Below are 12,548 nucleotides of genomic sequence, written 5' to 3'. Positions count from 1 at the left end.
AGTAGGTGCTTAATAAATGCTTATTGACTGACTGAGTCAAAGTCACTGGCCTATAGTTTGCAAACTCTCAACTCAGTTGGCAAGTCCTCCTTTTTTTGGAAATCAGGACATTTGTGACTCTCTGATCTTATGGTACCTCTTGCATTCTCCATGATCTTTTAAACATTACTGGAAATGGCTCAGCAATCATAGTCACCAGTTTTCTCAGGAATGAGCATGTAGTTCATCTGAGCCAAGGGACTTGGATTAATTCAGGGCACCTTGATATTCTCTTGGCATCTCCTAATTATCCTCATTTTTCAGGGCTGCTCATCTACCTTTGGTGTACACCTGACACCTAACTCTCACCCAAGAAGTTATAGCATGAGCAACATCTACACCCCAGTAAACCATCTCAGCAGATGGCTAAACCAGATTGAGGGTAACTGACAGGCCTCAAATTTGTGGTGAGGTAGGGGGTGTCTGCCCCAAGCATGTAAAGAACCCACCACCACCACCACGCCTCCAGTGGAATAGCCAGATGAAAACCATTTGTTCCAGTGGCCATGAAGGCAGAGGAAGCAGATGCTGGAGAGCCTTAGAGCTTGGTCAGACATGGAACACATCAAGGTCATCCACTGCATCTCAAGCCATTGCCAGTCACCTTGACTTTTGTCTTGCCTCTGGACTTTGTGACTCTGTGAGGCTGTGCAACTCTACCTCACTTAAATCCAATTCATGTGCAAGTCAAGATTTCACCTGTGATGCCATTGGTCCTCTTCCAAAACATAGGAAAACAACAACAATTTATCCAGGGTATCAATTCCCTCTTAGTCATTGTTCAATCATTTTTAAGAGAAAACTCATTCTTCTTTGCACAGAAAACAGAAAGAATTGAGCAGCTATGGCATTCTATTTACCATTGGAATGTCAACATTGCCCTCTCCAAAGTTACTAATGATTCTTAGCTGTCAGAGCCAATGGTCTTTTCTCCATCCTCCTTGTCCTTGACCTCTCTGCAGCCTTTGACAGTATCCATCCCTCTCTCCTCCTTGATATTCTTCTCTCTAGGTTTTCCAGAGACTGCTCTCTCCTGGTTCTCTTCTTACCTAGCTGACTGCTCTTCTCTGTCTCCTTTTCTGGATCCTCATCCAGGAGGTGCCCTCTAAGTATAGATGTCCCCCAGGGCCCTCTTCTCTTTTCCCTCTATCTTACTTCACTTGATCTCATCAGTTCCATGGATTTAATTGCTATCTACATGCTTCCCATTTTGAAATCTGCCTATCCTCAGGCTCAAAACCTAGGAATCATCTTATTTCCTGCACTATCTCTTACCCTCCAAGCTGTTGCCAAGACCTGTTCACAGTTGAGACAGCTGAGTGGCACAGTAGGTAGAGCACTGGGTCTGAAGTCAGGAAGACCTGAGTTAGAACCCAGTCTCTAACACTAACTCATTTTGTAACCCTGAGCAAAGCCATTTATTTTACTTCTGTCTGCCTCAGTTTCTTCATCAGTAAAACAGAGATAATAATAGCACTTACCTCCCAGGGATGTTATGGCAATCACCTAACCAAGTCACTAAACTCTTTGTGCCTCATTTTCTTCATCTGTAAAATGCATATTATAAGAGAATGTACCTCACAAGGGTGGTAGTGAAGATCTAATGATAATAATATAAGTAATGTACAATGCAAAACTTGAAGAGCTTCATAAATTCTATCTTTTATACCTAATTCTAAATTCCCTGGGCATCCTCCAGGATTACTTTCAAAAAACAAATCTCTCTGCACAGGCATCATGCAGTCTAAAAAATTCCAACCATAAACAAACCTTGGCATCTTTTTCCCCAAAAACTACAGGATGTCTGTGCAGAGGGATTTGTTTTTCAGAAGTACAATCTAAAATCCAAAGTTTTAATTGTTCAGTTTTTTGAAGTTTGCTACATGATCCCAGCTATTTGTCCAAATCCACAATCTGCACATGAGTCCACCTCCTCTCTGCCAGAAGATGGGTAGCAGCTACTCCTTTCTCAGGAAATACTTTAGACAAAATATTGAAGAACCCCATAATTTGATTTCACTCCATGAAAACAGAATTACCTTCCTCCCATTTTTATTGTCATTGCCTTGTAAAAATCATTATCGATAGTTCTTTCTGCAACCCTGTTCTAACACAAAAAATTTCTGCTATGCTATCTTCAGATTACAGTAGGCTGAAAAGTAATTAATGCTCATTCTATTGCTCCCAAAAGTATTCCCTTATGTCTAACTGCTTGAAAGGGACGACAGTCAGTATGATGAATGAAGGAATGAATGAAGACATCTTAGAGTCTGTTTTTTTGTCCTTGCAGACCTTCACTATGCTGAAGTGTCCCTTGGAGACTCCCTGCTATCTAATCTCCAATGTCTAAAAGTGCTTTATAAATATGTGATGCTAACAACAACCCCTGGAGAAATGACCTATAAATACCCTCTTTTACATAGAGGGGAAAAAAGAGTTCCAAAGAGGTCAAACGCTTTGCTCAGTCACAGAAGATGATGACAATAGCTCCCAAAACCCCAAAAGGGTAGAAGCTATGTAAAATGAAATGGTCTCTTTTATTTTTTTTCCTTTTTTTAAAAAATTATTTTATTTATTTTCAATGTTTGACAATCACTTCCATATATCTTATATTTTTTCCCTCTCCCTCCCCCTTATTTCTCCCCTCTCCACTCCCTCCCTGAGATGGGGTACAATCTTATATAGGTTCTACAAGTGCATTCCTATTAAATGCATGTTGCATAGAATTAAAATGAATGGGGGAAACCATAAAACAAAACAAAACACAACATAATACAAAAGAAAATGGTCTTTTTCTGTCTGTGATCCAATTCTATAGTTCTTTCTCTGGATGTGGAAGGTGTTTTGCCTCACAAGTTCACTGGAAATTTTTTAAGTCCATGCAGTTCACTGACGTACCTAAGTCTACCAGAAAAATTCCTCCCACACTGTGGTTGTTGCTGTGTACAAAGTTTTCCTGGTTCTGCTCCTTTCACTCAGCATCAGTTCATATAAGTCTTTCCAGGCTTCTCTGAAGTCCTCCTGTTCATCGTTTCTCGTAGCGCAATAGTATTCCATTATATTCATATACCACAACTTGTTCAGCCATTCCTCAATTGATGGGCATCCCCTTGATTTCCAGTTTTTGGCCACCACGAAGAGAACTGCTTATAAATATTTTTGTACATGTGGAACCCTTTCCCATTTCTATGATTCGGCCTTTTTTAGAAATGAGCAAATCAACTGCTTGGTTTCAGAGCTTGCCTAAAGGGGCCATTCGGTTTGTCAGACTCGGATATGCAGTCTCATTATTAACAAGAATGCTTACTACTATCAGTACCATCTTTATCCCCAGGGCCTTGCTCTCTCTTACCTCCCAGGTCTGTGGAGCCCAAAGCGGATTCTCGAGGTTTCCCTCTTGGGCCAATCATTAGGAGAGGAGGTGGAGCCCACGAGCAGGGGCAGGGCTTCCCCTCTACTTACTTAAGAGGCTGTTTTGGGCTCACCTGCAGCAGAGACAAGGTAGACTCAACCATTATGGGAGCTGTCCAGCTCAGGCCTCTGGTGTTGCTTCTGCTGGCAGCCTCAGCCTTGGCGCGCTACACGCCGGACTGGAAGAGCCTGGACGCCCGGCCGCTGCCCCGCTGGTTCGACGAAGCCAAATTCGGCGTGTTCGTGCACTGGGGAGTGTACTCGGTGCCGTCCTGGGGCAGCGAGTGGTTCTGGTATTTCTGGCAGGGCAAAAAAGATCCAGACTACGAATATTTCATGAACAAGAACTACCCTCCCGGCTTCTCCTACGCCGATTTCGGCCCCCACTTTGAGGCTAAGTTCTTCAACCCCCAAAAGTGGGCGGAAATCTTCGAGGCGTCCGGAGCCAGGTGAGATCAACCGAGGGCCAACCTGATCCCAGCAATCGGATGAGGAAATACGCCTAGATAGATTGGGGTGGGGGCGGAGCTGTCTGGGCCCAGGATCACTGAATTCAAACCCAGTGCTTGCCAGGGCTGCGCCACTAAGGCGTACAGCTTCCTACTGGGAGAGTTACAGAAAAGAGCAGAGCGAGCAGCCCTGACTTCTTTATGTACTTATGTAATGTGACTAAGACTTAGATCTCTATAAATTTTACCTCTTTTATCCTATTCTTATTCCTCTTTTACAAATAAGGAAATAAACTCAGGGAATTTAAGGACCTTGTTCACTTGAATCCCCAGTACTTTGAACAGTGTCCCGAACATAGCAGGTGCTCATTAATTTGTTTATTGACAGACTTAGCCAAGATCATACAGTAACTAGATTGGAATTTAACGTATTTCTGACTCCCAGGTCAAGGACTCTATCCAGTATTTTGTATTCCCTGGTAGCAAGAAGTTTCTGAGAGGAGAAGAGCTGACTGTGGATTAGCATGCAAACTCCTCGGGAGTAGGGGTTGTTTCATAGATTGTATGTGTATCCACAGCGACCAGACCAGCGCCTGACACATAGGTCAGCAATTGCTTCACCTCTTTGAGCCTCACTTTCCTCATCTGTAAAATGAATGGTTACTTTGATAAGCATTTATTAAGCACCTAAATTTTACCAGGCATTGGTGCCAATCCCTGGGGATACAAAGACAAAAATTAATAGCTCCTGCCCTCAAGGAACTTACATTTCACTGAGGCAGTATATACACAGAAACAAATGCAAAAGAACTTGAGCAGGAAGAAAGCATTAATAAAACAGAGCTTTGTTTTCCACAGGTATGTGGTACTGACCACCAAGCATCATGAAGGCTATACACTCTGGCCCAGTCCTACATCTTGGAACTGGAATTCTATGGATGTAGGGCCACGCCGAGATCTGGTGGGTGAACTGGGATCTTTCCTCCGAAAGAAGTAAGTGTGTTTGTCAGCACTTAACTTCCCCTTTGTGGCATTCAATCACTTGCAATTTTCCTCATCTTGCCCCCCTTTGTCTTCCCAAGTGTCTAGAATAATCTTCAGGATAGTCTCACTGTCACTGAGCATTGTTCTGTCCTGGCTCTGCTTATTTGAGATTTAGCAATTTGTCCAAAGCCAAGGATGACCAGGCTACAAGTGGCAATTGTCTGGTGAAAAGAAACTGCACAAAATGGGTCATCATATCTTTGTAAGCCTAGGAAAGAATCCATTGAGGTGGGGACTTCTCTGGTCCTAGGGATGTGTTTAGAGCTATGGTTAGATAATTCTGAAAAAGATCTGGAGTTTTAGTGAACTGCCAGCTCACTATGCATCACTGGTATCATATAGAAGCCAGAACTGCTAATGCAATCTTAGGTGAAATGGGTTGCCTTCCACAGGGTGGATGACCCCTCCTCAGGTCATCCAGCAGAGGCTAGATGACCACTGGCTGGCTGTATAATAATGAGAATTCCTGTCATAGATGGGTTGGACTAGATGGTGCTGAAGGGTCCCTTCTGTGTCTCCAGTCTTTGCTTTCTGATTGGGCAATTCCCTACCACATGCTCCTCCATTCATTTATTCCTCCCTAGGTTTTGCCCCAATTTTCTCACTCAAACCAGGACACTTCACACATAGCCTTGATCTTGAACTAAAGAAAAATTAGAATTTGAGTTGAGGAGGGTAGGGCAAGTGAATCCAAGTGCTTCTGAGTTTGAGTAACTAGTCACCCCACCTCCATCCCCCAAAGCATTAGACACACTCAACTTAGATTTGGCTCTAATATGTCAGTGGTTCTCATCTTGGTCTCATTTACACTCTGAAGTTATTGAGGACCACCTCAAAGAGTTTTTGTTTATGTGGGAGATATCTATCAATAGTTACTTTATTAGAAATTAAATTACCTTAGTATTAATGAAAAATAGTTTTGACTTTATGGATACTCTAGAAAAGGCATGGAGTAGGGGAGTCCAAATGTTTGAGCCATTTGAACTAATGGAGGGCAGGAACTATTTACAGAAGATTCTCTAGGGTAGAGCTCCCATCTTATCTGTCTTCTTTGTAAATGAAGGAATAGAAGCATTTTCTTATAGCCTAGAAAGAACCAAAGGAAGAGAGTTAACTGGGAAGAAAGGAAAGATAGAGATGCTAATGAGGATGGGGGGGCGGGGTTACAATCCTGAGGAAGGTGGTATAGATGTTTGCACAAGTTGGAGAGAAAAAAGTCCCAATTTGCTGTCCCAATTTCTTGTCCATCACCATAATGCAGGGTGCTTATACCTCTGGGTAAATATTGCTTCTAATAGTATTCTCTAATGGCATCATTCCAAGAATGTAGGTCTCAACACATCTGCTGCAGTTCACCTATAATAAGTACATGTTGCTGATTAATTGAATCCCTCCTGTGCAACTCATTCCAATGTCTCTGTACTGCAAAGGAATTTATGTTTGTTTTGGATTCTAATTCCTCAGTTTATTGACTTCACACTACATAATGCATGTGTGAAGATCCTACTATTTGTGTTTATTAAGTAGCCTTTAAAAAATTCCATGTGAGATCATTCTATTTTCTGTTTCATCTTTTTAGGAATATCCATTATGGACTGTACCACTCACTCCTGGAGTGGTTTCATCCCCTCTATATGCTTGACAAGGAAAACAACTTCACAACCCAGAATTTTGTCAAGGCCAAGGTCTTGCCAGAAATGGCTGATCTTGTGACCAGGTAAGCCTTCAGTTTTCTTCCTCTCTAAAACTGGGTTGGGGCATTTCTATTTTTCTTCTCATTTCATGGAGCTTTATTACTCTGAAGGGTTAGAGAAATGGGAGGTGCAGGCAGTTGGTTTTTGTTGCTTCAGAAATATCCTCTTAGGGGATTCCACTTGAGCTCTGACTGCCTCTTTACTAAGGAGTGAAGGGCTAGAATAAACCAGCTAACACTGCCCTGGGGATGGGTTCAGGGAATAGCACTCTGGCTTCAAAACTTTTTTTTCTGCCAAGTATGTCACTCCCTTGGTGTAGGGATCTCCCAGTGAAGAGCTTACTTCCCAAGGCAAACAGCATTTTCTTAGAGAGTATCTGAGGGCACTCAGAGATGAAGCAGCTTTCCAGATCCACATAGCCACTATGGTCCAGGGGCAGGACTTGAGTGAACCCAGATCCTCTTGACTCTAAGGTAGCCCTCTGACCACTGCTCCTTGCTGCCCCTCTACAAACTTCACATCCATGTTTTCAACCCTGTGTGAGGGAAGGAGAGTAATCTAGTTCCAGTGTTACACATGAGGGTAATAAGGCTCAAACAGTGTAATTTCTTGCCTGAGGTTACATGGTTCTTCATAAGTGCTTTAGCCAGGCCTGGACCCTGGATCTCTTGACTGTTGGTCCACTGCTAGGTCACCTGGACCCCACTGCTGCTCTAGATTGTAAAGGCTCCTCCAGCATGTGACCCTTCCATGTGTCTTTCAGGTACAAACCTGACCTGATCTGGTCTGATGGAGAATGGGAAGCCCCTGACACTTACTGGAATTCCACTGAATTCCTCGCCTGGTTGTACAATGACAGCCCTGTAAAGGCAGGTGACTGGTGAAGCACTACTTGTGACAGTAGAAGGTTGAATGAGCCAGGGCCTTGTAAGGTTAATGCAGGCCCTCCTGTGTATGCCAGGGTCCTTGCTGTTACAGACCTGGAACATATCCTTTCTTCCCTTCTATGACTGGTCAGAAAAATTCTGGATGGGGAAATAAGGAAACTTTCTCAGAAAGCAGGATTCAGCATGCTGCTTTGGAGATATTTAGTGGGACTCGGCAAAGAGTAAGAAATTCAAGTTCCTGTACATTCACATTGTTCCTGAAAGATGTTGAAAAGAATTATTCCCTAGCATGGAGTCTTAAGTGACATTTAGAACAGCCTTTTAGGTCTGAGGCAGGATCACTGAATGTGCCAAGGCTTAGGAATGTAAATTTCATTTCATTTCAGGCAGAGATGTTTTATGCAATGCCTACTATATTCACACTATTGATAAGATAATCTAGTAGAGGAAATAAATGACAGGCACACAACTATAGAACAAGATAGTATGTATGATCCATGCATAGGATGGGTCCCAACATGTCTAGAAGAAAGCTCGGAAGGATAACTAACATGACCAGATGACTAGAGCCTGAAATGAATAGGGATGAATATTAAGTCTCCCCTGTCATCTTAGCATAAGATGGAGGCCAAAGGGGGGGGGGGGGAGGCAGCACAGGGAAGGAGAAGGAATTAACAGGCAACAATTGTTCTAAAAAGGATCTGGGAAATTCAGTGGACTGTAGGATTCATAGGAGTCAGCAACTAAAGCAAGACCAAAAAACAAAAAGCTAATGGAATCTTGGACTGCATTCAGGGTCTGAGCTTCTAGGAATAGGGAGGGAATAGTCCCACTATTTGGTCCTTTATACCTCATCCAGAAGATCAATTCTAGGCACCGCAGCTTAAGAAGGACAAGGATAAGCTAGCACATCCAGAGGAAGGAAGCTAGAGTGGTGAAGGGCTGTGCATCTTTGTCTTGTGAGGACTAGGGAAGGAATAGGGCTTGTTTAGCTTTACTTAGCAGAATACATTCTTGAATTGCAAAAATCAACTAAGAAAACCTGGTCAATTTCATTCCTGGTGACTTAGTTCTACCTTTCTTTCAGGATCAAGTTGTGGTTAATGATCGATGGGGCAAGGGTAATCCTTGTAATCATGGAGGTTACCTTACCTGTCATGATAAATACAAGCCAGATGTTCTTCCAAAACGCAAGTGGGAGATGTGCACCACCCTTGATAAATATTCCTGGGGGTATCGGCGAGACATGGAGAGCAAGGACGTTATGACTGATGTAGAAGTCATTTCGGTAAGAGCTGCTTTAGCTTTGGTCTCCTGAACCAGGGTGGAGAGAGGAAGGATATAGTAGGAAGATTAGGAATCAGGAGACTAGGGTTCAGGTCTTAGCTACAAGGTATAGTCATTATGTACCATTAGGAGATTGAACTAGTTCATCCTCTGTATTGAAAGAAACTATCTAGCTCTGGTATTGAGTTCTAAGGTCTCTTCCTGTTCTAACATTCTTTATTCTAAGAACCTTCCCAACTCTGAAATTCTGGATTCTCAGGACATATGGGCTCTAAGAGTCTTCTTCCCAGATCTGACTCTATCTTCTCCATGGGAACTTGCCTGACCCCCTGTGCCTTCTCTTCCAAACTACTCTGTATATCTTTGTATTCATTCATTTTGGATTGATGTATGTATCATTATATTATCTTTCCCTTTGTAATGGAAACTACTTTTGAGTAGGGACTGTGCTGTTCTTTTTCTTTTTTTGAGGCATTCAGGGTTAAGTGACTTACCCAGGGTCACACAGTTAATCTGAGCTAGATTTGAACTCAGGTCCTCCAGGGCCTGTTCTCTATTCAGTGTACCACCTAGCTGCCCCTACTCTTTTTAACTTGTTGTGCCAGTGCCTATCTCAGTACTTGGCATATAGTAGGAATCTGAAAAATATTTAATGAGTTTGCTTGAGGTCCCTTCCAACTCAAAAGTCCTGTGTTCTAAGAATCTTTCTTGATCTGAATTTGAAGGGGCTTTTTGGCTGTATGAGTCTGACCTCCATGATCTCTAAGGGCCTAAGAAAACAAAACATGCCCAAGGCTGTTTAGTGGTTGTTTTTAACATTTATGAGTTTCTGAGCAATGTTTCCAGCATTGCTGTTAATAGGTGAGGCAATTCACTCTTTATTTCTTTCCAGGAACTGATTGAAGTTGTGACTTTTGGAGGCAACTATCTGATCAATGTTGGACCCACAAGAGATGGGATCATTCCCCCCATCTTTGAAGAAAAACTCCTTTCTGTGGGGAGCTGGCTGAAAACCAATGGGGAGGGGATCTATGCTTCTAAGCCGTGGAGGGTGCAAATGGAAAAGAATAACACCACCATATGGTAAGTAGCCTTCCTCTGTATTGTCCCATGCCAAGGGAGGATCTCTCTTGTATACAGACATAGTTTTACTATATACCCCAAGTCCAACAGAGCCTCCCTGAGTTCCCCTCCGTGCTGAGCCCAGCAGTCTTCAGAAGCTTTCTGATTTCCCTCAGGTTGAATTCTTCTGGAAAAGTATTCAGCAAATCCTGGCATCTTGGTCTGACTCAAGGTGTCTTAGCCTTTTTGTGCTATAGATACCTTTGACAGTCCAGTGAAGCCTAGGAACCCTTTCTAAGAAAAATGGCTTTTAATATTCAAAAAATACCACAGATTACAAAAAAAAACAATGATATTATAACAAGCACACTTTTTTTTCCTATGAAAATTGATGCATTCCTTGCAATCAATCTATGGAGGTACATGAATCCCAGATTCAGAGCCGCTGCTCTAATGTATTCCTTGATATAATATGTTCTAGATGAGTGACAACCCTCTCTAGAGGCTGTGATCTTAAAAATGATAGGTAAAAAGTGGCTTAAGACAGAGCCATACATGGGAAGAGTACACTAGATTGGAAGCCAAGAGATCTAGGTTTTTGAGGCTCAACTTTGTCACTAACTCTATAAACTCAATAAAAGAAGGGCTGTAGGAATCTCAGGGTTCCCTAGTCTAAAACTGGCATGATCTTCATAGCTCCAAGTGTACCAAGTGACCAGAGAATATGAAGTCTTTCTCCCAAAGGGAAACTATGAACCCTTGAGCTATTTTGTAGATCTATTCTCAACCCTTTTAATTTTTCTAATAAGGAAATGCAGGGTCAGAAGTGAAAGGATTTTTCCCAGGATCACAAGGGAAGTGGCAGAGCTGGAGCTCAAACCCAAGTCTTCTGACTCCCAGTCTCTTTTCTTTTTCATTTCCATCTCACTCCTGTTTATCGTTCTCATTTAATCTGCAAATGCTTTTGATCCAAATAGATATTTTGCCTTGCTTTCTGCAGATTCTTCCCCTTCCCCCTAACAAATGATTGTGATTATTTGGTGATATGACAGTCCTACTCATCACTGGTGCACAGGACACAGTACTAACACTGAATCAGAAGATCCCTACCTATGGAAATGGACTCTGATAAGTTAAATGCTTTTACAAATATTTTAGTTTAAGGTGAAGCTTCCATTTGGATAAGTTTGGCTGTTTTCTACAGGTACACCATGAAGGACTATAATGTGTATGCCTTCTTCACCTCCTGGCCACAGAATGGAGTGATACAGTTGGACACCCCTATCCCAACACACAGCACAAAGGTAAGCAGCCTTCCATGTTGCCCATTATTCTAGAAAGTTACCTCCTACTGTGGAACCATCCTTTGAAGCAGAGATATCCCACTCATGGAGCTGTCCACAGTGAGTGAAAATTCCTATTAGGATTTTGCCTTTCCTGGGTTGGAAGCACATCTTCCACCATGTAAAAGACTCAGCATAGACCAGGAGTCATTTAGTCTGTTCTAGAACTGAAAGAGTTATTCACAATTTTTCTTTTCCCAGGTAGGAAAAATCACCTCAGCCCACTGTGCCTTTGCAGATTTTTTTGGGGGGGGGTTGGATTGTTTTTCTCTTCTTACTTGCTTTGTGACTCTGGATGAGTCACTAAGCCTCTTCCAGCCTCAGTTTCCTCATCTGTAAAATGAGGATAGTAGAAGTTCCTCAAGGATTATTCCAAGGATCAAATGAGATAACATGTCAAGCACTACATTAGTTCTAGCTATTATGTCTTTAGGTAGCACAGTCTTATGGGTAGATGGTTTTGAACTTACTTTGTAGTTTTGGGCAGGTGACTTCCCCTCTCTGAGGCTCAAACTTCTTACCTGTCTGAGGAGAATGGACCAGATAGTGGTTAATATCCTTTCCCACTTTGATTCAGAATTTTAGAGCTGGTTACATATAATGTTCTTTTTTACTCTCGTTCTTTTTTTCTTTCTAGGTAACAATATTGGGACACTCAGGATTGTTGAAGTGGTCAGAAGGTTCAATGGGCAAGGGTCTTATCATTGCCCTGCCTGAATTCTCTCCACATATTGCAGACATGAAAATCTGGACCCTCAAACTACAGAAAGTGGAGTGAGGCATTGTGTCCTGAGGGCACAACGCCAATGTTGGTGACTCTTGGACATTTTTTATTTTTGCTTCAAAAACATGAACGTTACAATAAGTAAATTGCATCTTTATTCCATCTTATTCAATGGACAATGCATCCTGTTTGACCTCAGTGAGTACCTCAGGTTTATAAGCCTACACCTCCCTCCATGAAAAGAGGCTTTTCAGAAGGAAGATCTCATTGTATCCCTGACCTTACCCATATAGTTAACCTCAGAAATTATTTAGTATAGATGTCTCCTCTTGCCTCTGCCCCCTCTGTCAGATGCTTCAGTTCGGTAAGTAGGGAACAGGCACTAGAAGACAGAAGGAAGTAGAGGTTTGACTGGGTAATGACAAATTTCTTAGTTTGCTGTCAGCTGCTGGTTGAAGAAACTTCTTCAACTCCAGATAGTCACAGGTGGCCTTGAGGTCACTGGTTCATCACCCCTGGATTACATAAACTGTAAGGACCCTTCCAGTTTGGAAATTTATCTCCTCTGAGTTTACTATTTCTCTGAGGATCAATAACTTGGCCATGCT

The 12,548-nt window shown here is 42.3% G+C and overlaps 1 protein-coding gene across 1 annotated transcript; it reads left to right on the top strand.

The window, feature by feature from the left end:
• Positions 1-3,513: 3,513 nt before the first annotated feature.
• LOC140504406 (tissue alpha-L-fucosidase-like) lies at positions 3,514-12,107 on the top strand. Its single transcript, XM_072609293.1, has 8 exons — positions 3,514-3,899; positions 4,758-4,892; positions 6,523-6,660; positions 7,401-7,506; positions 8,612-8,812; positions 9,704-9,894; positions 11,078-11,177; positions 11,854-12,107. Exons 1-8 carry the CDS (start codon positions 3,556-3,558, stop codon positions 11,992-11,994), a joined length of 1,356 nt encoding a protein of 451 aa, XP_072465394.1. The 5' UTR covers positions 3,514-3,555; the 3' UTR covers positions 11,995-12,107.
• The last annotated feature ends 441 nt before the right edge of the window (positions 12,108-12,548 follow it).

The sequence above is a fragment of the Notamacropus eugenii genome, chromosome 5 (genome assembly GCF_028372415.1).
Source record: "Notamacropus eugenii isolate mMacEug1 chromosome 5, mMacEug1.pri_v2, whole genome shotgun sequence".
NCBI lineage: Eukaryota > Metazoa > Chordata > Mammalia > Diprotodontia > Macropodidae > Notamacropus > Notamacropus eugenii.
This window is presented reverse-complemented; position numbering and strand designations above follow the sequence as displayed.